Raw genomic sequence first — 27,160 nt, 5'->3', positions numbered from 1 at the left:
CAGCATCTGCGCGAGAAAAAGAGAGAACTGAAAGTGGAACACAGCACTAGCCATCATTCAGGCCCTTCAGGGGAAAAAAAAAAAAAAGAAGTACAAATGTCAGGTTTTAGGGGGAGGAGGGGTGGAAGATTTGTGGAGAAGCAGAGTATATATCAAAGGCGTGCGTGTGTGCGTGTGTGTGTGTGTGTGTGTGCGTATGTGTGTGTGTGTGCACTGGCGAGGAGAAATAAAGAAGGGCCGTCGTCTCCGTTGCGTGGGATGGGAGCTGGTCCCCTTCACCTTGACGCGTGTGCGGAGGTCTGGGGCAGTGATTCACTGGAGGACACGGGGACATTAATGCAGCACACGGCGGCTGGGGCACACAGGAGCCTGGGCTCCGTGAGGCGTGGAGAACGTCTGCACCCCCTCCCCCCCTCCGCCCCCTCCCCCACCCCATAAGCCTTTTGTGCCTGGGCTGAGGGACGGGAGTGCAGGAACGCTAATAAGTGCACTCAGTCATGTGGAGCCGCTCCGTAATGGGAATCGGCCAACGTGGCCCCCATTCATTCTTAATGAACACATTGTTAATTTCACTGATGTACTGTAACTGTCTGTGTCTATGCGGCCGACGCCTCTGCTACAGGCCCTATTATGGACGCTCCAAAGAGGCTAGACATATTGATTGTTCTTAGTCACATTAGAGAAACTTTTTTTTTTTTTTTTCCCTTCCTCTCTGAAAATATGACCATGTTGCGATTTTAATTCAGCCGCTTGAAATGAACCATTTAGTCACTAAGCAAAGATGAAAATTCTCTCTTCATATTTTCTCCGATACATGGCTGTTCAAATAAAGAAATAAGAAAAACAGCCATTGAAACAAAAATGATCATCCCTCATCGTGGACTGCTAAGGTTCATTTTGTGTTGTTATTCTGCGTTTGTTTTTTTCTTGTTTTTTTTTTTTTTTAATTTAATCTTCCATAAATACTTCTGATTCCGTTGGCCTTTATTGGTGTTATGGCTAATAATAGCATCTGGGCTCAAGAGTTATCATAATGAGGCTTATAATTAGCTTCCCTGTGACGCACTGAAAGATGGAAATGCAATTAACATCTAGTCTGAACGAGTTTTCTCGAGCTAGTCAAACGTACTTAGCGTACTGCTCGATATTGATTCATCGGAAACATGAATCGAAGTCAAGATACCTCAAATACGTAAGCGGCTTTTTTTTCTGTTGGGGCTCCCAAACGCGTGTGAACCGCCGCGGCCTGCGAGAAGCGCTGGAGTACAGTATGGTGAAGGATGTGGAGAAAGATGCAGAATAAGCTCTGACACACCCTATCGTAACCGTTTCCCAAACACCATGACGGAGCAGAGAATGGAATCCCTGTTTACCTCGGTCAGAGTTAAGATCTGGAAGTATTTTGGACTCCCCAAAACACAGACAACACCCATATTTAAGTCTCTTACACTGCAGCGCCATGTGGAAAACCCTGTAACATATTGCCGTTAAAATGATGGATGGCGGTCCCGGAGCTGGGGCTGGGGGGAAGGGAGGGGGTAGAAAATGAGTGCATCTGCTCTGTCCTTCACAGGGGTATGTGTTAGGTATGTGGAGGCTGGCTGAGGGAAGAGCAAAACACCATGAAAGAGACACAGAAACGGGTTACAATTAAAAGACGCTTTTTCTCCGAATGAATAGGTTTGTACGTCAGTGCAGTCTTGCATCTCACTGCAGATGAGTTTCATTACTTTTTTTTTTGTTGTTGTTGTTGTTGTTTTTTTTTCACAACACAGCAATTTGGTCTCTGTTCTTGAATGACAGGATATTTGACAGAATCGCATTGAGAAATCAGATCTCCTCGCTCCTGCGCGTATTTTTTTTAGAAAGAGAAGTGGGTTGAACGAGTGAGACGGTTTGATATGGCGGTGACAGATAAAAGGATTGTGACGGGTTGGATATGCTCCGTATGGAGAGGGGCTTTAGGGAAACACGGCAGTGCGACGACATTCCATTCTCTGACAGCTGTTTGGAAACAGTGCAAAGGAACAACAGAGGGGAAAGTGCCGACTGGAACCTGCAGGTCAATAAATAAATCATGTCTCTGCCTCTATGCCTCTGTCCTTAAAATAGAAGGAGGGATGAGTTTGTGTGTGTGTGTGAGTGTGTATGTCAGTGTGTATGTGTTCATATGTTGGCGTGTGGGTGGAGAGTGAGAGAGCGAGAGAGAGGGTGAGAGAAACCTAAGGTTTGTTTTGAAGAGGTAGCCACACTAACAATGAAAAGTTGCACAAACTTCCGTTCGATAAGAACTAACCACTGTAATCCTGAAGGAATCGTTGCCCAGACAACAGACTCAAGGCTTTGTCAGAGATCCTCGTTTTTTCCCGAATTCAATATTTCCTCTGGTTCTTTCTGTGAGAAGTGCTATAAATCACGGCGCACTTAAGATCTCAGGCCTGATAAGCTGACAGCACCACGGTACCTGGTACCTGCAGTACTAATCTCACTTGTGAAAGTAGGTATTTAGCCCACAATCTTCACTGCGCTACTTAAGATGTGTCAGAGGGTAGAGGTAATGCGGTTACAGCTCCACGTGCGTGTGTCGTCGCTGCGTCGATCTGTCTGCGTGTGTTTACTGTAAGTTTGTGTACTGTAGCCAGGGGATACAGTCTTTGTGTGTGTGTGTGTGTTTTAGGAGAACGGCGGGGTATTTCCACAGCTCGGTTCATCTCTTTATCAGGCCTGCTGAGTGATTGTGTAAATACCCTGAGCCTGCTCCTGGCCGGCCCGACCCCCCACTGTCCTGTTTCCACTGCTCATCACCAGCAACAATTAATGGAAGTGGTGGGCGGATTTCCCTCTCACCCCGCCTGACCCCTGTGAACTACACACACACACACACACACACACACACACACAAGTAACCATAAAAAAAAAAAGCCCAGCGGGAGTAGCTGCCTCTTGCATTCACTCATGGCTCCCTCACAAACATCTGGCTCGCTCTGGACCCGGGCACCGCCGGAAATGTGCAGGGCCAGGCATGCTGAAGGTGTGAGAGAGTTATTCTGTGCACGTCTCATGTGAGAGATCTTTATGTTGTGGTCTCAAGTGTAACGGGAATCAGTCTCACTTTAAAGCACAGTAACTGAACTTCTGCAACCGGAGTGAGTTAGCTCGCAAGGGTGTTTCAATGTCACTAAACGAACACTAAGTGAATTTCGACAATCCGTATAACTTTAAGTCACACATTATTTGAAATGTGTTGTAGTTAAGCAAATATGTTAGCGTTTGAAAGACTTTCCACAGGATTGCACTGAAATTGAAAAGCACACAGGTTGAAAACTCCACCAGAGGACTGTATGTTAAATTGAGACCTGGTATTTTCTAAGAAAGCTACGAATTGACATTTTTGTTGGTCTGTTGGCGATGGCTGGAGGATTAGAAAGGGCAACAAATCTTTCAGGACGCAGATCGTTCAGCACTCCCAAACCAGCAACTCTCGATTGAGCATCGATTGCCCGTGGTTGCGTGAGAATATCCAGCAAATACCTAGCGCTTCCATCCTCAGCATATCAAACATACTGCAGCGTTAAGGTCAATCTCTGGAGATTCCTGCGGAGAGAGAGCATTCCAATTAGCTCTTTTAGCTATGGCTCCCGTCACAAGGAACCCGGTCTTTAGGACGCGTAGACTTAACGCCTTCATCTATGACGTTGTCTGTGCTGTTTAGAAGTTCTTTTTTTTTTTTGAAAATAAAAAGCAAAGAAACTTTATTTGATGCAGCTCTTGTTGTTTTTTTTGGATGAATGTTTTATTCATCAGTCTCACTCTCGTAGGAAAACGATCCATATCCTGACTTCTTGTACATCGATTTTTCGATCAGGCGGTACAGACATTTTGAAGCTATGTGGTGTATGTTCTTTTGAAATGAATTCATTTGAAATGTGACACGTGCTACTATATTTTACTATATTTTATTTTATTAAATTTTTTTTTTCCTTCATTTTTTGACAGGATGAAGTGGACAGCTTGAGTCCTGTTCTCAGGGACAATCCACAGCTTCATGAAGAAGTAAAAGCCTGGGTAAAGAATCAAAAGGTTCAGGAAATTTTTATGCAAGGTAAAGAACAAAGATTCTTTGTCATTCATTTCTCACTCGTTCCTTAGGATAGATAGTTACATATCTTGCTAAATCTTGTGTTCAGGAAAACCCATGTGAACAGTTAAAACTAGAAACAATCAACATTTATGCCCTTTTCACCTGAGAGTTCTACGGCCAGGAAGCATGCCTGCGGAAACACTACGCTTTCCACGGTCGTTGTACCTGAGTAATTCTAGGGGGAGAGATTGAATGGTTCTGGTGGTCTTGGCAAAAGGTCTTGTTTACAAGGTCCACAACATAACTCCAGCTCAAGAATTACAGATAATTGTTGAACTTGGCAAAGGACAGAGGACGACAGAATGGAAAGAGGCTGGAGCCAAAGGTTTTGGTTGAAATGGGGAGAAAGAAGAGAAAAATCATGGTGTGGTTTGCAGCAGTGATTGCTTCATGCTCTGAGCGCGCGTGTGTGCGTATATGTGTGTTTGTGTATCTGTGTGTGTGTGTGCATGTGTGACAGAGTACACACACCACACACACACACACACACACACACACAGACATCTATAAGACATTGTGATTACAGTAGGAGTGAGGGCTGTAAAGGGGTCAGCTTGCAGGTCAGAGCCATGTGAACAGCTCTGAGGAGTTATTAATTGGAGTGACCTGGCCTACTCTAATGAGCCGCAGTTTGTTAGGAGAGCTGCCAGCCTGTGTCCCGCTGCAGCTAGAGCTCACACATAAGATGGTGGCCAGTTAACAGATGTGTTCAAAGGGCAGGACTATACGGCTGAGTTTTAACAGGCTGTTTTTCTCTCTTTGTTCTGTAAGTTCTCTCTTTCATACTGCATTAAATGATCTGTACCCAGCTGTATATTAGACAACGCTAGAAAATCATCAAAAAACAGTGGTCTTATTATGGAAATTCAAATAATGTGGATTTCACATTTCACAATTTCAAACCGAAACAATGTTAAAATTGATCCGTTATCAAAGCTGGCGTATTCCACGTGCCTGATCTTTCTTGGTTTCATGTTCGTGGGCATATTATGATATTGTGTGGGACTTTTCTTCCTTTCTTCCTTTCCCTATAGGTCCCTATTCATTAAATGGCTACCGAGTGCGAGTTTACAGGCAAGACTCAGCCACACAGTGGTTTACAGGGATCATCACCCATCACGATCTCTTCAGCCGCACTATGGTTGTCATGAACGACCAGGTACAGTCAGCAGAGCCGCTTATGCACAGCGTGTGGAGGATATTAAGACAATGATCTCCTGAAACTGTTCAAGAAGAAACTAACTGAACATCTGTGCGCTTCATTTTGTATTCTGTTGTAGTGAGCGCAGCACTGCTGTGCTGCCCTCCCTGGATGATCTAAATGTATCTGTTTCTCTGCCACATCTCACTAAAGGTACTAGAGCCCCAGAATGTTGACCCCTCTATGGTACAGATGACCTTTTTAGATGATGTGGTCCACTCTTTACTGAAAGGAGAGAACATAGGCATTACGTCCAGACGCAGGTCCCGCTCCAGTCAGAACAGCAACACTGCCCATGTGAGTACCGCAATCACGCTTTAATGCTCAACCTGACAGGCCTATAGAACTGATACTGCTATAACCAGCGGTCCATTATCGAACATTGTCCCTGCACTGTTTATTTCCGTCATCAGGGTAAACGAAGAGCATTGTTTGTTTTTCATTGTCCTTTGTGCATTTGATGTAACTGGTAATTTGCGCTGATCTGCGTTTGTATATGTATATGTATTTATGTTTGTTTTTGCGTGCTTGCATGTCAGTCCCTGTCTTCGCTCTGTGCCACTTTTTAGGCATCTGATGTGTGTGTCTAGAGCTAGCTTTAAAGTAAAGTTCCTATGTGCTTAGAAGTTTTTTTTCCCCCCTTTTTTTACTTATTTAAGTGAATATAAGCGTAGAAGCCTTGTAGAGCAAATATATCACCAGTCCCTTTATCATTAACAAAAACTTCTCTGTTCCACCTTGTTTTTGTTTTTTTGTTTGTTTATTTCTTTGTCGTTTTTTTGTTTTTGTTTTTGTTTTGGTTTTGTTTCCCTGTTTAAAACATTAATTGGGGATATGCAAGCAGACCACAGGAGGGAGACCAAGCGGCACTACAGGAAGCACTCAGGTACTGGGCCGCACCCTCTCCCTAGATCTAGTAGTGCTGTTCACCTAGTCCCTGCATATCCCTGCTTACTCTAGATGTAGTAGTGCTATTTCAGTCAGTGCATAGACTTTGGACTATCACAGATAAGAGGACTTGTGATAATGCTATTTGAGTTTGGCTGGAAGATGGAGCTGATAAGAGACATAGGAACTCTCCTTTTAAGCATAGTGCTGTGACTCCATTTTTTTGAAAGATGTCTGTAGCCAGTTGATGTCAGAGAAATGTTGAAATGGAAGTACTTTTGTTTTTTTTTTTGTTTTTTTTTTTTTTTCCTTTGTTGTTATTGTGATGGTGATTGTGATGGTGGTGGATTATGGTGGATTTTGAACTCAGTCACATGTACACAGACACTAAACAAATCTCTTATCATTGTCCCTCATGACTAACCATTGTTGTTCTTTATGTTTTTTCTCTCTTTGTGTGTGTGCGTGCGTGTGTGTGTGTGTGTGTGTGTGTGTGTGTGTGTGTGTGTGTGTGTGTGTGTGTGAGCAGGGTCATTACACACGCGCCCAGGCCAACAGCCCCAGACCTGTCATGAACTCATCTGGCTCTACTCCGAAGCAGGTGGCCCAGGGCCAGCAGCAGGGCCAATCCCAGCATGCTCAGCAGCAGCTATCCCAGCAGCACCAGCAGCAGCAGCAGCAACAGCAACAGCAGCAGGCGTCGCCAGGGCAACAGCGCGGCTCCCGCTCCTCACGTAGGAAGGGCTCAGATAGCAGCGTTCCCGACGACGAAAAGATCAAAGAAGAGAGACTGGACAGCAGTGGAGGGAGAGGAGGTATTGCAAAAGCATAATTTAAAAAAAATATTTAATATTCTTAGCATATGCTTGGCTTTGAGAACTGCACTATAGTTATCCACTATTTATGCTCGGCATCAGAGGAATCTGTATCACTGGTTACATAACTGTGCTACTGCTAGCTCAGGATTTTAACGGAATTGCATTGGCATAGTTGTGAATGCACTGTGTGGAATTTAAATGAAATTAACCTCCACTCTGTTTGACTACTGTTCTCTTTTGTCAGTTTACTTTCATACACAATGGCGTATTTGGCATGCGCTTGCTTTTTTTTTTTTTTGTCAAGCTCTTTGAGACAGGAAAGACTTATTCCAGTTTTGGACAATAAGTGGAAGATTAGTTTCTGCATAGATTTTTTTTTTTCCCTCTGCCCTACTAGAAAGGAGGCAGGCTTTTAATCATATATATTGTAACTGACCAGTGCCAGGATGCTTTATGCATGTCGATGTTCACTGTGTGAAAGATGAGGTGAGTGCAGTCATTGCAGAGAAGTGGACGTTTTAAGTGTGCATAAATTTCACCTGGGTCTCATCTATCACATGTCTAATGCAGCACTTACCATTCAATCAGCTTTTAATGTAAGCAGGGAATGACATCATCCCCTTGATAGAGATACTTAGGACTGTACTTTCTCTCATTGCTGAAGACATCCGAGTAATCACTCATATCATGGTGTTTAATACGTATTGGTGCTGCAGAGTTTTTTTTCAACAGCACAGCATGTTTTCCTTCACATAACATTACTTTGTATAAAAAAAAAGAAATGTTATTGTTTTTTGAATTGTGACTTTTTCTTGACAGAATATTTTGTCATTCTTTCCCAGACTTTTCTAAAAACAAAAGCAAGCAGATGATGAACAAACGGAGGAAAGCTGACGACGAGGAGAAAAAGGGCGGACTGAAGAGGCTGAAAACAGAAGCCTCAGACTTTTCAGAGAGCAGCGACTCCGAGAACTCCAACAAGAGAAGCATGGACTCATCCTCAGAGCACAACTCTGAGAATGAGTTGAAAGGAAAGAGCACTTCAAAAGCCAGTGAGGAGGAGGAGAAATCCCAGGGATCCAAGGGAGGTGTGGAGCCTGCTCTAATCGGCAGGCTGTCTCCCTGGGAGGAAATGCAGGCAACTGATAAAAGCAGTAAGACGGCTGCGGAGGTGCCGCAGTCCGCAGAGAGCGACAGGCCGGGGGAGAGGTCACCTCTGCAGCCCGCTCCGTTGCCTCCCACCCCCTGCACACAGAGCTCTAGTGCTGCTGAGGTCCAGGGCTGCATTGTGGAGATGAAAAGCACTGTGAAAACTCTGCCCAAGGACCATTACAGCACAGGGGCACCCAGAAGCCACACCCCTAAATGTGTGATTGACATCACGGAGGATGCCAGTACACACCCCAGCTCCAGGGAAAGCTCGGAAGCCGTGTCTGCCTTGCTGGCGTCTCAGAAATGCGAGGCCTACATCCCCGAGCCTAGGCATTTGGTGCTAAACCCCTCTGCCTTGGACTGCAGGAAGCCACCAGAGAGTGAGCAGCAGATGGCTCGAAGCCTTGGCAGTAAAATTGAGTTTGCTCACTCAGAAGTCATAAGACCGGTTACATCTGTCAGTGAATCGGCTGCGGTGGCAGAGAGAGAGAAGGTGCAGCAGCAGTACGCCTCCATTGTGCCCTGCATTAAGAATGCCTCCCTTGCCGAGGACATCAGGAAACCCCACAAACTTAGCCCTTCGCCAGATGTCGCCAAGTCCAAGTCAAACCCTTCTCCCGACATCCTCAAGCCTAAGTGCAATCCTTCACCAGATGTTATGAAGTCTAAAACCCACAGTGTTCTGGAATCATCCAAACCTAAACCAAATACATCACCTGAGGTATCCAAACACAAAGCACGACATCCAGACAACCCCTCTCCACAGACAGGCCGCTCTGTGGCTAAAGCAGAGTCTGATGCTCCCCGCTCCAGCTTCAAACCGGTGCAGGCCAGAGGGACACCGTCAGAATCCAACAAAAGTCCCCTTATTATCGACAAGAACGAGCATTTCACAGTGTATCGCGACCCTGCTCTGGTTCGTCCCGAAACGGAAACCAACCACGTGACTTACCTGCACCCTCACCTTCACCCACTTCACGGTTCTTCCCACGCTACCTGCCTGACGCCTAGCTCCCACCACCCCTCTCATCTCCTCCCTGCCTCCTCCCACCCCTCTGTACATCACCCACACCTGCTGCCCACTGTGCTGCCAGGTATGCCCCCGACCTCCCTGCTGGGTGGCCACCCGCGACTGGACTCAGGCGGTCTTGGCCACCTGGGGTTGGCCCACCACCATCCTCACCAGCAGCAGCAGTTCCTACAACAGCAGCCACCCCCACTTCTGCCTCAGCCCCATGGAGGAACCTCATACAACCAGTTGGGCCTCTACCCTATCATTTGGCAATACCCCAATGGCACCCATTCCTACCCGCCCGGCCTAGGCTTGCCTGCATCCAAATGGGTGCATCCAGATAACGCTGTCAACTCTGATACCACTCTGAGGAGGGTGAGTTTTTCTGTGTATATGAATTTGTGTGTGTGTGTGATAACCATCTAAACCTAATTTTCTCTTGAGCAGATTAAGGGCACTGTCTGTTCAGTTAGGTTTATGTGTGGGAGACATGTAAAGCTTGTTTTCTCAGCAATAGCATTAAGGATGACAATGGACATCAGGATTACTAGGTACTTAAGTGCTTACCTATTCCAACAGAACAGTATGATTATCACAAGAATTCAGGTTTATTCATGCCAGTTCAGGCTCGTGTATTGTGTTTTAGTTGATTGAAACGATGCAGGTCTTTGATCGTGACTGAGTTGTGTGGAGGTGTATGTTGTAAAGTGAATCCCGGGGCGCATGACTGAGAAGCAGTCGTGGTAGTTAGCATGGGTTGATGAGCGTCAGTCCTACTCTCCCCTTTCATTACCCTTGAGGTTTGGTTGTGATGAGCTCATCCGGTGTCTGACTGCTTGTTTGTGTCTGAATACTGCTAAATCCAATTTTGCCTCTTTGTGCATTTAGACTTCGAACATAGAACAGAGAAGGAACATCAGTGCTGGGGAGGGGTCCTTGCTAATATCCAACCTCTCTCTGTCTTGCTGTTTTCCTTTTTTCTTCCCGTCCTCGGAGTAGATCCTGACTTTGTTTGTCTCTCTTTGTGTGACAGAACACCCCGAGCCCTTGGCTCCACCAGCACACCCCTGCGACCTCTGCAGATGGCCTTGGGATCCTAAGCCACATCCCTGGAAGGCCCGCTAGTGCTGATCCCCACCGGCCCATCAAGATCAGCACCCACTCCAGCCCGCCACTGTCCAAAACCTCTGGGGAGTTGAACAAGGAGTGAGTGTTTCTCTTGACCCCCGCCCCCTGGTTCATCCCACATTACTCTGCAGAGCCCAGAACTGCAGCTCGTTGTTAAATACCTTGTGACCTGAGGCGGAACAAATGCCATGTGATAGGAGCACTGTACGCTCATTCAGTGGCTACGCTTGTAATTAAACTATTCTATTATAGCAGCCTGAGAATTTGCAGTCAGGGACAGGGACTCAGACAATCAACCCCAGTACAGTTACTTAACCTGTAGGAAAGAACACCCTGTAGCAGTGACCTTAGTACTCTGGCTTAAGATGCACACACCCTGTCTCTCACTGAAGCATTTTATCACCACAACGTAGTTTCAAGCTCTTGATCTTAAAGCCAGTTATGTACACTTTGGCTGCAGTTGGTCACCCTTAATATACAATAGTATTGCTGTGCTAATGGAAGGATAGCTTTCCGTCGATAACATTTTCTAGGATCTCTTGTTGCCGATTAATGTAACGAGAGGATGAGCATCCAGAATTGCTTATTTACACATATAAAGAAATACAAGATGATTGTTGTACTTTGTTTCATATGAGCGAGCATTTTTGATTGTGGGATTAGAGTACGATAAGTATTTTGTCTGTAGGATCTTAATAGTTCATGTCATTTTATGACTGTCTAACTTTTAACTTACATGCTTACAACCTCTGCATGTCTGTCAATATTTGAGAATATGGATGGTTTGGTAATATTCTATTCCGTTCCTTTCTGCCCCACCAGAGAGATTGAGAAGAAGGTATTTGTGGATCCGATTCGTAGCCTACCGCTGACTCACCTGAAACAGGAACAGGACCGCAGCCGGACCCCCAACAACAAAGAACTGCACCGGCTCTACATGGAGTCACCACATAGCAAACAGTCCCGTGTACCACAGGAGAGCGGCGACCGTTCCAGCAAGTACAAGGAGGAGAACCGCCGTATCCTGCAGGAGAGCATCGAGGTGGCCCCTTTTACCGCTAAGATCCGCTCAGGTGAACACGACAGGGAGGGCTACCCACGCATTCCTTCCTTGCCTGCCAACACCCCTCCTAAGAGCTTGCAACCGGACAAGGATGCCGATCATCCAGCAGCGGAGCTATACAAGTACAAGCATCCCGTACCCCAGTCTTTGCCACAGAGCAACTATTTCACCACCATCTCCAATAGCGTAGTGAACGAACCACCCCGCCTCTATCCCTCAAAAGAGTTCAACTCTTACTTTGAAAAGGTCCACGGAGGCACTCAGTCTGCGGTCTCAAGTCCTCTGTCTCTTAGTTCGTACAGTAGTAGTAGCAGCAGCAGCAGCAACAAATCCTTGTCAAAGCCTCCTCCACTCATCAAGCACCAACCTGAAGGTGAGGGCCTGGTGGGTAAGATCACAGAGCAGCTTAGCCAGCATGTGGCCATGCACCCACTCAGTACGTCAGCCAACGAGCGCCGTAGCCCAGCCATCTCACCCTCCAGCCAGCTCAGGTGCATGCCAGCTCTACACAGGGCACCTGTCTTTCATCCACCTACTCAGCAGACCCTTGACCGCAAGGAAGGGGGTTACGGTAGACTCTCTCCACCCACGCTTACCCCCATCCAGCCAGTTAGCTCGGCAGGGAAAGCGTCGGAACAGCAGAAGCCCCCTACCCTCCTACCGGAGTACAGGGATGCAAAAAGTGGTATGGAGCTTGGTACGGCTGAGGTGTGGCGAGCTTCTGGCAATTCGCAAAGCCATGAGAAAATGGCATGGCACTCTGAGAAAAGCCGAGGCAAGCCACAGGCAGCCACAGCATCTGTTATTGTGCGCCCATCAACATGCATAAAGTATGATGGCTCATCAGGCCTGAAGCCTGCCAACAAAGAGCCACCCAGCAGCAGACTGTTTGTGGGCAAGTCTCAGACAGACTGCCTCAAAATTGGTGAGGGCAGGGAACCTGGAAGAGTAATACAGCCAAATACAAACTTGGATGATGCCTGCATGCAATACAAGAGGAACTTTATCAGAACGCCGCAGGTTGGCATTCCCAGTTCAGTGGTAGCTGTAGCCAATTCTGTGTGCAATGCCAGGACTGATGCTACCACTTCTGCATCCACCACAACCTTTAGCATTTTGAGTCGAGGTGGAGCAGAGTTGTCTTACTCTTCATCAACCAGCAGCAGCAGCAGCAGCAGCAGCAGCAGCAGCAGGACTGACAGTTCGACTCCAAAAAATAGGGCTCCTCCAACGGCGGAACTACAGGAGGGGGGATCCAGGACCACCTCTCCTAGCACACTCACTCAACCCAGCTCAACCAACACTGCACAGGCCTACTCTGGGAACTTCATCCATCTGAAGAAGCACAAGGCGGCGTTGGCTGCCGCACAGTCTAGAGGCTCCAGCAGCAGTGCCTCTGAGAGCGAGTCAGGGAACGTTAAAGCCCTTCGCGGTTCACCCACCTTCAGCCAGGACAACTCGGTGGCCAGCAGCACTGCAAGTAAAGCCAGTCCCCTGCCCAACGGGCAGCCAGCACAGCTGAGCCAGCCCAATTACCACAAGCTGAAGAAAGCCTGGCTCACTCGCCACTCAGAGGAGGACAGGAACACTAACAAAGCTGAGAAATCGGGCAGCGCCGTGTCAGAAATCATTAAGCCATGCACCGTTAGCCTAATCGCATCTACGTCAAGCGATGTAGAGATGAGCAAGGAGAGCAAAGGGCAGGAGGACAAGACGACACAGGAGGACAGAAGGACACGACGAGGTTCCAAGAGAACGTACGAGTCCGGCTCGGACAGCGGGGATGACTCAGACGCCAGTGACAGTAAGCTGGAACAGCGGGTCAAGCGGCAGCCCAAACCCACCTATAAGAAAAAACAGAACGACATGCAAAAGAGGAAGGGTGACAATGAGAAGGAGGAAGATGAAGTTAAACCAAATGGTATTTTTAGAAGCGCCAGGGAAAAAACCAAGCTCAAACTGGCAAGCAGCAGTAAGTCTATCAAGTTTTTCCTGGAGTGCAGTTTTTATGACGCATGCATTTTTAGACCATGTCACATCGGCCTTTCATCTGAGTGTGCCTTAGAAGGATTACTGTTATAAGAAGACGTCATTATTTTTTTTTTTTCCTGTGTTTTTATTTCTTTGACACCTTGGATATTACAGACTGTATGTTGTGGGTTATTGGTTCTTAAAGGAGGTGTAGGTATTGCATGACAGAGAGTGGTGGAGTCTGCACATCTGGACAGCAGCTGTGCAAGTTAAAAAGCCTCTTTTGGAATGTTCACGTTTATGTGAAATACATCTTGCCAGGGCACGTTAAGTACTCTCCTAACTGGAAACCTCCAAAGCTTTTAGCAGTCCTTTCACGTCACTGTTTGGTGTGGGGGAAAAAAAGACTCTTTGTAACTGAATATATGTTCTAATGCACGAGGTCACTCTGAATTGTCAATTTTCATAAATGTAGTCACGATATGGAATAGTAGGAGCACTTAGTTGTGGTTAAGGGTGGAGATATAAACCCTTTACTGTTGCACACAGGCTTTCCCAATCAAACCACCCTTCAATCTATCCATATTTTCTCTGGGTGTTCAATTTCAAACATTTTTGTATGCGTGGTAGAGAATTAAAATGTAACTGAATAGGTGAAATAAGCTATATTTTTATACCAGAGCCTGAGAAATATGGTTTGTGTTTGTGCTGAGAAAGTATTTGTCAGATGAAAGTGTCACCATCACCCAGTCTTGTGTGGATGCAAAAGATTCCCTGAGGTCTCATCTGATGTTTTACTTTTTTAAAATATTTGAAATATAGGTGTTTGAAGTAGTTACAAAGAGTAGATTGCAAATAGTATTTAAGTTTTTTTTTTTTTTAATGCAATACCACATCCAACACTGAGGTTACCTAACAGGGTAATTTAATTTTCCTTCATTTCCACTGTTTTCTCATTATATGTACCACAGCATTCAGTTACTATCTTATGTGCACTACGTGAAACATTTGAAACTAATAGGTGATGTTGTATTTTGTAGTGATACATGTGTTTTCGTGCACTATCTTTTTTAGATGGCATCCCTCGCTCGGTGCTGAAGGACTGGCGTAAGGTAAAGAAGCTGAAGCAGACGGGCGAGTCTTTTCTCCAGGACGACTCGTGCTCTGAAATCGGTCCCAACCTCCAGAAGTGTCGGGAGTGCCGTTCGGTTCGCACTAAGAAAGGAGAGGAGCCGGCACACTCGCCCGTCTTCTGTCGCTTCTACTACTTCCGCCGGTGAGTGGGAATCAGCATTTTGGGAACGCACGTTTTCAGTAAAAGGGATTATAGGTGTACTTAAATCCAGTGTAGTCTTCATGGTTATGGTTTTTTTAAATGGTCTTATATATACAAGTTGAATACTTAAAACAGAAGTTGTTTTATTACTCCGTCTTGAATTGACCTCGTTGTTAACGCCGTTTCAAGAAGCAGCATTCGTAATTGTAATATCATAAGATAGAGATTTAATGCTCTGCGCGGTCATGGTTGGTTGAATTTACTGTGATAACATTGCGTTTGGTACAGAGGAAGTGATTTTGCTGCCTGTAGCATCAGTCACATATGGTGATGAGTTTTAGTGAGGTCACTGAGTCCAGACACTCAGCAGAGGAAAACCAGTATTACTACACTCTGGAATATCATTCCTTTTTTAATCTTTTTCATCACTGTCCTGGACCTTCAGCTGTGCTGTTTAATCCAGTAATAGAAGTCTAACTTTGGGTAAATCTGCCAAAGAGGATTTTCTTCTGCTTAATTGCACACAATGTCAGAGCTTGACAGACTTACCCTGTTGCTTTAGTAATATCGTTTTAGATTAGGCAATTGTTTACCCCTCATTTTGTTTCATAACATGATTTGACTGGACATAAAAACCTGCGTGGATGACACGGGACAAAAAAAAAAAAATGATTGCATATGTCAATGTGAATGTTTCACTCAGGAAAATTGGTTTTCATAGCAAGTCAACACTTATTCTCTCTCTCTTGTAATGTAGTTACAAATCACGATTGTTTACAGGGAAGGACCTGAACTCTGATTTTCCTCTCTTCTTGTTTCACTATCTCTCCATTTCTTTCTTTGTCTTTCTTTCTTCGCTGCTCCTCCCCCTGTCTGTGTTTCTACATGCACAGCCTATCCTACAGCAAGAATGGAGTGATTCGGATAGATGGCTTCTCCTCCCCTGATCAGTATGATGAGGAGGCTCTGAGCTTGTGGGCTCCAGACATTTATGAGGAGAACGAATTGGACTTGGAGACCTCCAAATACATCCTTAGCTACATAGGAGACAAGTTCTGCCAACTGGTCATGACTGAGAATACAGCTGCAACATGGATTAAAAAAGATGGTAGTTTTTTATATATATATATATATATATCCGCTATGTGTTTCATGTACACTAAATCCAAAGCATGTTGAGTCTGCCTGTAGCGTTGTCTGTCATTTCAGCTACTTAGTAATATGTATATATATATATATATGAAAAATCTGTTAAATGAATCATCTCAAACATTGTCACTAATGAAACTTAACAGTTACTTTATGTATTTAAATGTGAATTGTTTTGAATGAAGGAGACCAGCCCCATCTGTTAGACTGTTGTGTCTGTAAGAAGCCAAAGCATACAGGTCTCTATGCCAATGGATGTCCATCTCATCCGCCCTGTTTGCTTTGCCCTGCAGCCAAGATAGCCTGGAAGCGAGCGGTGAGGGGAGTGAGGGAGAGTTGCGACGCATGTGAAGCCACACTGTTTAACATTCACTGGGTCTGCCAAAAATGTGGATTTGTGGTGTGTTTGGACTGTTACAAGGCAAAGGAAAGGAAAAGCTCCAAAGGTCAGTCCCCATTTTGATTTCACATGCTGAACCTTCTGGAACCGCAGAAATTCTTTGAAACCGCGTTAGCGCGCCAGCGTTGATAATGACGTGGTTGGTATGCAGGGCGCTGCCTGCCGGAGGTGTGGATGTTTCGTTTGCCTCAGGCTGGTAGGCTTTATTGACAGGCCCGGTTCTGTTTGTGCCACTCAGGCACCGAAGCAGGTGCTATGCAGTGGGACTGCCCAGCTGCTGTGCCAAACTCACAATCCTTGTGCTTGGCATGATTGCTCTAGAGGTTTAGGACAAGTGTACAGTTTTTCTGCAAGTCTACCCTCTCTCTCTCTCTCTCTCTCTCTCTCTCTCTTTCTTTCTCTCTATCTCTCTTTAACACACACACACACACACACACACGCACGCATGCGTGTATTCACCCACTCACTCTCCCTCTCTTTCCCTCTCTCTCTCTCACACCCACACACAAACACACCTCACCCTCATTTTTTTTGTGCTTCTCACTCTTCCTTTTTTCCAGTAAGCTTTCCAGACTTTCCCTTATCCTTTCAGAATGTGAAGAGAAGTCAGTCGAAGAGCTCGCAGGAGCACTGTGTTATTAAACAAAATGCTCCCAAGTTACTGCAGCGTCATTTATTATCGTCTGTATGCGCTTTCCCACGAAGAGAGACTTATATTTACTCTGGTGGTGTAAACACTGAGACTCTCCTGTGGTAATGAGGACCAGCGACAGCGCCTGCTTCCATGTTGGTGCATTTAAATTTGAACTGTGTTTGTTGAGGAAACAAAGCTGTGGCTTCTCCCCCCTTGAGTAATGGACCTGTTGTTGTTGTTATTATTATTATTATTTTTCAGACAAAGAACTGTACGCCTGGCTGAAGTGCGTCAAAGGACAGCCGCACGATCACAAACACTTGATGCCAACACAGATTATTCCAGGAACTGGTAAGAACTTGTGCTTTTAATCTGGCTCCAAGCCAGAAATAGAACTGCCGTCAATTATCTGTGTGAAGGAAGGCTGAACAAGCAGTGACGTTTGGATACTCTCTATTCGTTTTCTCCGAATAACCATGCAGGGCATTGATTATGCTCAGACCCTATTTTCCCTCAAAGCCAAACTACAAAATAAAAACAGAACCTCTCCCAAAATGTGCACCCTGAGAACTCATACAAAGCTCCATTTTGTATGTTTGAGGCACCCTTGAAGGAGCGCCCAGTTTGGGCTGTGTTTAGTTTGCATGTATGCCGTATTTAGGCCAGCAAATGATTTTTAAATGATTTCTTTCTTCTTTCCCTTTTTGTGGCTTATATATTTCAGAACACAAGCGGTGAAGAAAAATTTTAGTGTTGATTAACTCTTTTTATTTCCCTTGTTTCAGTTTTGACAGACCTTGTGAACGCCATGCACGTAATCCGGGACAAGTATGGCATTAAGTCGCACTGCGCTTGTACTGGGAAACAGAACTCCTTAATAAACAAACTCCCATCCACCAATGGTGTATCCCAGGTAAGTGTGTGCATTCCTGCATGACCTGTATCAAAACAACTTTACTTTGCCTTAGTCTTGCCCCTTCAGTCCTGTATAAATACACACCTCCCAAGAGAAGAGATAAAGGTAGACTAATACTGCGTTACATCCAAACTACTCCATCATCAAGCACAAGTTGTTTTTTGTGTTCAATTTTCGTTTAAAAAAAACAAAAAACACGTGTTTTTCGTGTCGTTACCTAAATCCCTGAGGCGTCTCTGAGAGAACTGTTCCTGTGGGTATTCGCAGGTATTGCAGAATGTGCTTAACCACAGCAATAAAATCTCACTGTGTAAGCCCGAAGGACAGCAGCCGAACCCAACTCAAAAGGTCGAGGCCAACGGAGGCAGCAGTCCCGCCAGCGACACCAGCACCGACAGCAAGCTCACGCCGCCCGAGTCCCAGTCCTCGTTGCACTTTCTCGCCGAATTGGCCGACCAGAAGTCCAGGGAGGAGAAGAAAGGTGAGCTACTGCGGAGGGAGAAAAGCTTCGAGCTGTCAAACAACACAATAACAGGACACGGACTGCCAGGAACCTTAAAGTAACTGCAGCCAGGGCCGGAGGCCTGCCAACCGCCCCGGCTTTTTCCTGTGTGTGCACGTTTGACAGGCGGCCAGCATTCCACAACCCTCGCATTTAGTGGTATACATTACCACTGCTCTCAGTCTCTGGCTCCTAGAGTCTAGAGAGCTCGACTAACCACATGTTTATCCAGTACTTCAGCTGGTTCTTTTCTGTGCGGCACTGATATGGTGCTTTCTTTAAATGCCCTATAAGAGAAAGAGTGCGGTTTTTGATTGAGGGTGAGGCTTTTATAGAGAACACAAAGCTGCTTATTCATCTATCGCTGATACTGAAACTGCCTTTTAAAATTGAATGTCATATCTGAGGGTTCAACATATTGAGGCTTTAGTTGTTCCCCAAAAACTGTTTTAATTACATAGTTAGTGCATAGTTTAGTATAGTTTAATTATACAGTAAAAAGTACAAAATAACTGACAGTTTTGTGCTAGGTTTGTGCCTCTTTGTCCTCCAGGAACAGCATGGTAAGTCTGAGACAGGCTATATGAAAAGTGTAGACAATCAGCCTACTTGCATGACTCTTGCATGGATGTACTGCTGATAATACATGAACTGTGACTGAAATGTGTGTGTCTTTGTTCTGCAGAGAATAAGGAGGCTCCTTTGGGGAAGCAGCTGAAAGAGGAGAAGGAGCATGGAGATGCCCTAGAGGCTCTGCACTGTAAGGCCTCCTCGTTGGTTTCCAACAGCACCGAACAAGGGTCTACGCTCAGAGACCTCCTCACAACCACCGCTGGCAAACTGCGCCTGGGCTCCACCGACGCTGGCATCGCCTTCGCTCCAGTCTACTCAACTGCATCTCAGGTCAGACTCACACAGTGACACTGCAGTGTTACCCGGTTCTGTGCCAATTCTAGAAACGTCTACACTACCACAGTATCTTATGCATGGCTTGATTAGAGAGACATTGTAACCTGCGACACTGGGACATTTAATTAAGTCTGCTTGCTTTGATCCTCCTTAGAATAATAACTTTTTATATGTTCTCTCTGTATGTTCACATTTTTTTTTTTTCTTTTCTTCTCAGACGGGTAAAAGTGGCCGGACTATGCCCAACATCCTGGACGACATCATCGCGTCCGTGGTGGAGAACAAGATCCCGGCGAGTCGTGGTGCTAAACTGAGCCTTAAACACGAACCCATAGAGGAGCCCAAAATGGAGAGGAAGAAGCCTGCGGAGGAGACGCCAAAGCTCCACTCAGACATCCCACACTGCTGGCTGTACGAGCGCAGACTTCTCTGGCTCAAAGACCACCGCAACCCCAACAACTGGAAAGTCTTCAGAGAATGCTGGAAACAGGGGCAGGTGAGTTTCATCTTTAAAAACCTATAAATCCTCCCCCAAACACTCCGGCTGTGGCGACAGTGGCCCTAATACGATACGTTAGAAAAACGTCGGCGGCCGCACGAGCGCGCGATTCATTTGCTCTCGGAGACCCGCGGATGGATTTCCGTCGTCGTGTTAAATAAACAGATTTTAAACGGAGACCGCGTTCAGCAAGCTGACGTTTACTAACTCACAGATATCCTCAAGGTTTCAGAACAGACCACTCAAATACAAAGACACAGAGAGCAAATTTGTAGGCTTTCTACGTTGTCGGTAGCTCTCTCTCTCTTTCTCTCCTTCTGTCTTTGTTCTGTGCTGGCACAGGGGTAATCTCCCCCGCTGTGGAGTGGAGTGTCAGCATTCTCCAGCACTTTCCTTTTCGTCTTTTTCTTTTTTTCTCCCTCCCTTTTTCCCCCCAGCACCATGATTCAGGAATGACATTTATAGAGCTCCGTTCAGTGGACGATGAGTTTACAGCTCTGTAGGAAATGTACAGCAATAATAAAAATCTGCGTCTCCCCTGCTGAGAGACACACACTTTTGAGAGTTTGCCAACGTTGATTTTTGGGTGGTGAATAGGAATTCCAATCATGCAGTGGATAGAAACAGAACTTATTTATACTTTGTTGGGGGAAAACAAGATGTATGCGTGTTGACATAATAAATGTGTTTCTTTTGAATACGCCGAATCCACATAAATCACGATATTCACGGTTTGTCAAAAAGATTGTTTCATGTTACAGGGCTTTGTTGCAATATTTTATGCCTTCCAACTTTAACTCCCATGTTTTCATGGAAAAGGACAAGCAGTGTTGTCAGTTATTTATTACGATTTCAAGTTGTGCTCTTTTCTTTTTGCAGCCTGTGCTTGTGTCAGGAGTGCATAAGAAACTCAATGCCAGCCTCTGGAAAGCTGAGTCTTTCAACCAGGAGTTTGCCGACCACCAGGGAGACCTCTTAAATTGCAAAGATGGTGTGGTATCCAACTCTGGAATCAAAGAATTCTGGGACGGCTTTGAAGACCTGACAAGTGAGCAGCCTAAAATCATTATAGCTGATTAAAGTTAAGCATGCAAGCTTCACATTCTTACTCATGTCATCCTTTCTCTTTCTTTCTTTCTTTCTTTCTTTCTTTCTCTCTCTCTCTCTCCTCTTTGTCTCCCTTCACCCACAGAACGGCCCAAATCTAAAGATGGAGATCCAATGGTTTACAGACTGAAGGACTGGCCATCAGGGGAAGAGTTCATGGCCCTCATGCCCTCTAGGTACTTAATAAACACCACACACCCCATCAGACAAGAGCTTTTCATAACCCGAAAGATTCTTTCTTCATGCTACCATAATAATAAAGTTCCTAAGCACTTCATCCGCTTAAATTCGCTTTGGGTTCCGAGGTCAAAGGCTGGATCAAATCATCGTCTCAAACCAATATCACTCGCCCTGACTCAAAGGATACTTTTCTCTCTGTTGCAGATATGATGATCTAATGAAGAACCTGCCCCTACCAGAGTACACAGACCCTGAGGGCAACCTCAACCTGGCCTCCCATCTGCCCTCCTTTTTTGTCCGGCCTGACCTGGGCCCGCGCCTGTGCTGTGCATATGGTGAGAGAGACGAGTCGAGATCACTTCTCTCCTCGATACAGACAGGAAAATTCAAGCTGTTTTACTATTTTTACCCTCCGCGCGTTGTTTCGGAGCGGAACGCAATAGACAGGAGGCGAAAGCAGCACAGCTTAACGCGGGCCAACGCTTTCCAGGGAATTTGAACGTTTTCGTGTGAAATTAACCCGCTGACCGTTCGCTTTTTCTGCCCTCTACAGGGGTGGCCGCCTCTCAGGAACAGGACTTTGGAACCGCTAACCTTCACACGGAAGTGTCGGACATAGTCAGCGTGCTCGTTTACGTGGGTGTGGCCAAAGGAAACGGCGTTCTCTCCAAAACAGGTATCCCTCTCGCTGACCTCCGCGCTGCACTTTGCATCCGCTCATACCACAACTTTATTAAGAGAGAAATGAATGGCTTTCAAAAGTAGGTCAGGGTCTATTTTCAGGAAAAGACTAAGAGTCAAACGACGACAACAACTACAACAAAAAAAAAGTCTTTCCTCCTTTTTATTGTTTAAATCAAGATGGTTAAGCTTCAGTTCTGCTTTTTCCTCTCGTTCCCCTTGCTCCAGAAAGCTTAAAACACACACACACACACACACACACAGGCAGCTGAGCTTAAAGTATTCTTCAAACAATGGAATGTGGACATGGGTCTGTGGAGAAGCATCTGGAACTTGTTGCAGGAGTCTTTCCCAGCCGTCACATGGGCTGAGCCTGCCATAACTCTGGAGAACACGTTTAACTGAGACACTAAAAAGATTTGTCTTTGCTGTATTGACATCCCAGTGAAATGACTAGCGAGCTTTTACCTGAAAACACAGCAGAACAGCTTAAACAGTCACGGCTCAGGAAAAGGAGAGAGAGAGAGAGAGAGAGAGAGAGCGCGCAGAGGTGACCGAAGGAGAGCATTAACGTAACGGTCCCAGCTACAGGGGCTTCGAACATGAATGGTTCGGGGAGAAAAAAAAAAAGAAAAGACATTTTGCCCCGAGAAAAACAAAAGGCTTAGCAAAGTTTTTTTTTTTGTTGTTTTTTTTTCTGTTTTTGGCTGGGTTCAGACTGGGCTCCACCCTTCTCCTTGGCGCTGCGGGCTGGCGCTGGGCCCCTGGCACATTGCCTCAGCTGTGTCCTGTCTCCTGTCAAGGAAAACTACTTCTGCTGTGTTGCCCCCCCACCCCCCACCCTCCCACCCTCCCAACCTCTCCTACATCCCCCCCCCCCCCCCTTGCTCCTCCTGTTCCCCTCCCCCCCCGTGAGTACGAGTCCAGCTCTATTTATAGTAGCCTGTCTCACAGGCAGGCATAGAGGAAAATGCATTAAAAAGGCAGACACCAGCACTTGAGCTTCATCAGTATTAATTTTTAAACGGTTCCCTCTCTCTCTCTCTCTCTCTCTCTTCAAAGCGGGGAAGCCGGCGCTACTGTCAAACGTGTTACCTTTTGTAATAAATTAAGCTGACTATGTGATATCTTGACTCTGCACATGTTTTTTTGGTTTTTTTTGCATAAGTTTTAATGTATTCACATGTTTGTCGAAATTTCACAGGAGTGCTGAAAAGGCTCGAAGAGGAAGATCTGGATGACAACGTGAAGAAAAGATTAAAGGACTCTAGCGAGATTCCAGGAGCCTTGTGGCACATTTACGTGAGCAAAGACGTTGAGAAAATTAAAGAGTTTCTGCACAAGGTTATTTATTTTTTTTATCTATTTTTCTTTTTCTCTCTTTTCCTGCGCTACTAATTCAATGATTCATAGCTGCTTTGCTGCACTGTGGCTCCCCACACTAGCCCTGTCTTAGAGGATGTCCTTATAAAACACAGCGCTCCTCTAGAGGAAAGTTTTATTGGGTACATTTAATTACCTTCCTTCCCTTGAACTTTGTGTCCTGGTTTTTGCGGCTGATGGCAGGATGTTTGGTAGAGGTCTGGATTAACTAAATGTTTTCAGGGGTGTCCTGAGTGTGACCTTACCCTTTAGTGAGGGAATAGAGATCATCACATGAGACCAAAAGCCTTAATTACTATAATCTACTCATCTCATATTTATACATGTCTACTGCTAGAGACCAGTTCAGTATCATTTCAGTTGATTGATCCCCCCCCCCCCCCCCCCCCCACATACTTTACATTTATTTTCAAGTCACACGAGGAAACGGAGCCTTTGAAAAACCACATCTCTGTGTTTTCTAATGAGTCATCACCTGAGGCTTTTAGTTCATGGGAAATGTCTGCGTGTGTTTGTACACTGCTAGCTGTGCTTATCCATGTTTGTATGATGTTTGCAGGTTGCTAAAGAGCAGGGGGTAGAAGTGCCACCAGAGCACGATCCGATTAGGGAGTCAGGCTGGTACCTGAGCCGCAAACTTCGGCAGAGACTACTGGAGGAACACGGCGTGCAGGGCTCCACCATGGTGCAATTCCTGGGAGACTCCGTCCTCATTCCGGCCGGAGCGCTGCACCAGGTCAGAGCTAGCCCTACTGCAGGATGTCCTCTCCTTCACAAGTCTGCTTTTCAACGCTGGCCAGCACACACACACACAGACTAACGGACCGAGACATTATCGTAAATTTGATTCAACACCAAGCAATACTTAACAGTAAAACACAATATTTCTAATACTCACTTAACAGTCAACAGGACAGATATTGAACAGAAAAGGGGAATTTCATTTTTTGATCGCATTTTTCGGTTTTCGTGCTGATCTTTCAAACCTTTAAGAAGCATTTCGTGACCTAATCTCACAGGAGCACAATTACACGGTTCTTGCATGACGGTGCCGGTTACGTTCGCAAGGACGGTCAGACCGTCTGTGACGCCCAAGAGGCGGAGAGAAAGGTCGGTGTTCTCGATATAGTTAACCCGACTCGTTCTTCTTTCTCCATTCTCTCTTTCTCTCCGCAGGTCCAAAACCTTCACAGCTGTGTCCAGGTGATCAACGACTTTGTGTCCCCTGAACACGTGGCGCACTCGTTTCATCTGACCCAGGAACTGCGGTCGTCCAAAGAGGAAATCAACTACGAAGATAAGCTACAGGTAAGAGTTTCTTTTGGACGCGTTTTCATGTTATGCCAAAACATCCCATTCTCTGTCTATAATACCTGCGTGTCGAATTATTCACGTCGGAACATATTTACACGCAGCATTTTGAAATGAACTGTGAATGACTGGGAACACTGTAAATTCATGCGGTGACGTGGGCATTCTCTTAATGTGAATTGTATTAAGAAAGCAAATAGAAGTTTAAAACGACATGTCGTCTTTGCACTAGAAGACAAATAGTTCTGGGCCATTTTTAGTGGTAATTTATTATGGTGAGCTGTGTTCTTGTACTCTTTTCAAAAATGTCATTTTTATAAAGATTAGCTGGGCTCCATAACCACAGTCATCATCCCAACTTCAATTTCATGAGCAGTAGGGGCTCTCCTTTTCCAGGAAGTCTGATGTGTCATGATGACTTGTAAACATCTCTTTTGCCTTTTCTCTTTCTCCTCTGTCTCTCTCTCCTTCACACACACACACACACACACAATACTTGGGTCACTCTGAACTGCATTCAGATTCGTAATAGATTTTTTTTTCATCGGCGTCTGCCCGTCGTTAAGTGCATGTGGCTTGTTAATCATTCGCAGTGCAGTTTTGATTTTTTTTCTACTTGTCGTCTGCCCTATCTGCCTTTTTTTTTTTTCTTCTTCCTCTTCTTTTCACCCCCAGCGTGAGTCAGACACCGGCTGTCAGCCGTACCGTCACAGTAACCGTCTGTGTACTCTTTCATAGGTCAAGAACATCTTCTACCACTGCGTGAAGGATGCTGTCGGAACATTAAAAAGGTGCTGTGCAGAGGTGATGGAGGAAGAAGAGGAAAACTCATGACACTTTCTCCCCCCGTACTGTCAGCGGAGCAGCACGCTTCTGCCCCCCCCACCCCCACCCCCACCCATCCTTATCATTTAACCCCAAAATATGCACGCTCATCCTATCCTCACCAACCTCCAGTGCCAAGCAGACTTCAAAGAGAAACAAACAAACAAACGAAAAAAAAAAAAAAGGTATTTATTTGTTACTGACACCATACCAGTATAGTCCAAACCGCATCAGGAATACTGTGATGACCCAAAACTACATCTGAAGATAATCTGCAGTCGGCAACGCTGCTCTTTAATTCGAGTCTGTTTTTTTTTGTTTTTTGTTTTGTTTCCTTTTTTTATTTCTTTTTTTTTTTTTTTCCTTTTTGTCTGGCTTTTGTTTTTGTTTTGTTTTCTATTCTTTCATACTGTATATTGTTTCAGTGAAATCTATGTATTTATTTTTAGGAGTTCTATGCTATGTTATAGATCAAATGTAAATGTGACTTGTACAGTTTGCTAAAAGAAAAAAAAAAAGGATTCTAATAGCGTTCACTACATTGAGACAGTTACTGTGAGAGAGGATATAGACACCAGCTAATGCCTGTACTTTGGGAATTGTTGCTGAATTGCAGTCCTCATGCCATATCTTTTGAAAATTAACTGCCAAACTATTGTAAACATTGTAAAGTTATATTATGTAAAGAAAGACTAAATGAATAACACACTTCAACATTTTAATAAGAACTATTCACTGTAAAATGGAGACATTTACAAAAGTTGTAATTTATTTAAGAAAATTGTCTTGTTTCTTTCTCCTTTTTTGTTAAAATTTACTATGGTGAACTTTTGAAGTTAAATGATAAAAAAAAAATGAAAAACTTACTATGCTGTGTAAATATATACATATATACATTCACTGAGGTATTTTTTTAGAACATGGCTTGCTTCGATTTCAAATTTTAAAAGTGCAAGTGTTACATGCTTTGTACATTGAAGTTCAAAAGGGTTTTACATTTTCCATTAAAATGGATTTATCAAAAGACTGGCCACATATTTGCATTTGTTGAACATTGAAAATTACTGAGTCAACTCAAGCGTAACTTCCAGTAAACATAGGGTAGAACAGAGTTCAAACAGATATTTTGAGCGTGGTAAAACAGTGTAGACTGTATAAAAAGCAACAGGTTGAAACTGAACTGAAACTTTGTCTAAAATGATTTTGCTACACATTCAAAAGAACAACAGTTCCACTTAATTTGAAGGATGATCTGATGAGCCTTGGCATAAATAGTCACCTCAAGTTTTGAAGCTTAGCAGCTATAGGACTGCAGTGACGTAGAAATGTAGATTTATGAGTCTTAGTGCAAGATGCCAATGATTGAGAGGGATTGTACAACAGAAAGAACTTAATGAATGATCTAATCTTTCATCAACGATTCATTACCACAACAGATATGATACTTTGCTGCATCACATGGTAGTGGTGTGGTGTCAAAACTAATTTGGGGGGAAAAAAAAAAAACTTGAACACTTTTTCAATGATCTGTGGCACCCGAGAAAACAGAATATATCATAATATCATGTGCGTCGTTGACAGAATAAACCTAATTTATCTTTTACCTGTCTGACTCATAAAGCTACTGATGTAGCCTTTTACGGCTGTGGATACCATTTACTCACAGATGACTGATGTGTTTCTCTTTGCTTTCTGAACCTCAGACGGTGAACTCAGTAATTAGGTTTATAAGGAGAGGAGCTCACCCGTGCTCTCTTGCAGTCAGACGCTACTTAACAGTCCATAAGCACAGCCTCGTTTTCTTCATCTCGTTGTAACTCTGCAGTCCCGGCAGCTTGCCTCCTCTCGTTAATGCGCTCTGCACATCGAAGCCCTGCCGCCCCGAGCAGACATGTGACGGTCCCTGCTTGATCTCACTTCATACACACAGAACACAAGCAGACCAGCAACGTGTTGAAGGTCCCTAGAAATGTCGGCCTTGAAGTTTAATTAGCCTCTCTAATGACTAGCGACT

At 44.9% G+C, this 27,160-nt stretch overlaps 1 protein-coding gene across 4 annotated transcripts in view; it reads left to right on the top strand.

The window, feature by feature from the left end:
- jmjd1cb (jumonji domain containing 1Cb) overlaps nt 1-26,125 on the top strand; it is a 94,733-nt gene extending 68,608 nt beyond the window's left edge. The window contains exons 4-27 of one of the 4 annotated variants that reach the window (XM_030776041.1): nt 3,997-4,102; nt 5,176-5,300; nt 5,496-5,639; nt 6,187-6,228; nt 6,760-7,030; nt 7,891-9,587; nt 10,246-10,418; nt 11,163-13,375; nt 14,449-14,650; nt 15,544-15,758; nt 16,093-16,245; nt 17,095-17,184; nt 17,619-17,746; nt 18,017-18,230; nt 18,937-19,154; nt 19,378-19,656; nt 20,539-20,707; nt 20,852-20,942; nt 21,151-21,281; nt 21,500-21,622; nt 22,832-22,971; nt 23,570-23,746; nt 24,187-24,318; nt 25,060-26,125. In XM_030776041.1, the coding sequence (XP_030631901.1) occupies nt 3,997-4,102; nt 5,176-5,300; nt 5,496-5,639; nt 6,187-6,228; nt 6,760-7,030; nt 7,891-9,587; nt 10,246-10,418; nt 11,163-13,375; nt 14,449-14,650; nt 15,544-15,758; nt 16,093-16,245; nt 17,095-17,184; nt 17,619-17,746; nt 18,017-18,230; nt 18,937-19,154; nt 19,378-19,656; nt 20,539-20,707; nt 20,852-20,942; nt 21,151-21,281; nt 21,500-21,622; nt 22,832-22,971; nt 23,570-23,746; nt 24,187-24,318; nt 25,060-25,155 (7,329 nt within the window). In that variant the 3' untranslated portion in view covers nt 25,156-26,125. Of the gene's footprint in view, nt 1-3,996; nt 4,103-5,175; nt 5,301-5,495; nt 5,640-6,183; nt 6,229-6,759; nt 7,046-7,890; nt 9,588-10,245; nt 10,419-11,162; nt 13,376-14,448; nt 14,651-15,543; nt 15,759-16,092; nt 16,246-17,094; nt 17,185-17,618; nt 17,747-18,016; nt 18,231-18,936; nt 19,155-19,377; nt 19,657-20,538; nt 20,708-20,851; nt 20,943-21,150; nt 21,282-21,499; nt 21,623-22,831; nt 22,972-23,569; nt 23,747-24,186; nt 24,319-25,059 lie in introns of all 4 variants that reach the window. The other 3 variants (XM_030776040.1, XM_030776038.1, XM_030776042.1) reach the window with 3 other exon arrangements.
- Nucleotides 26,126-27,160: the final 1,035 nt, after the last annotated feature.

The sequence above is a fragment of the Chanos chanos genome, chromosome 5, assembly GCF_902362185.1.
Source record: "Chanos chanos chromosome 5, fChaCha1.1, whole genome shotgun sequence".
NCBI classification, from domain to species: Eukaryota; Metazoa; Chordata; class Actinopteri; order Gonorynchiformes; family Chanidae; genus Chanos; species Chanos chanos.
This window is presented reverse-complemented; position numbering and strand designations above follow the sequence as displayed.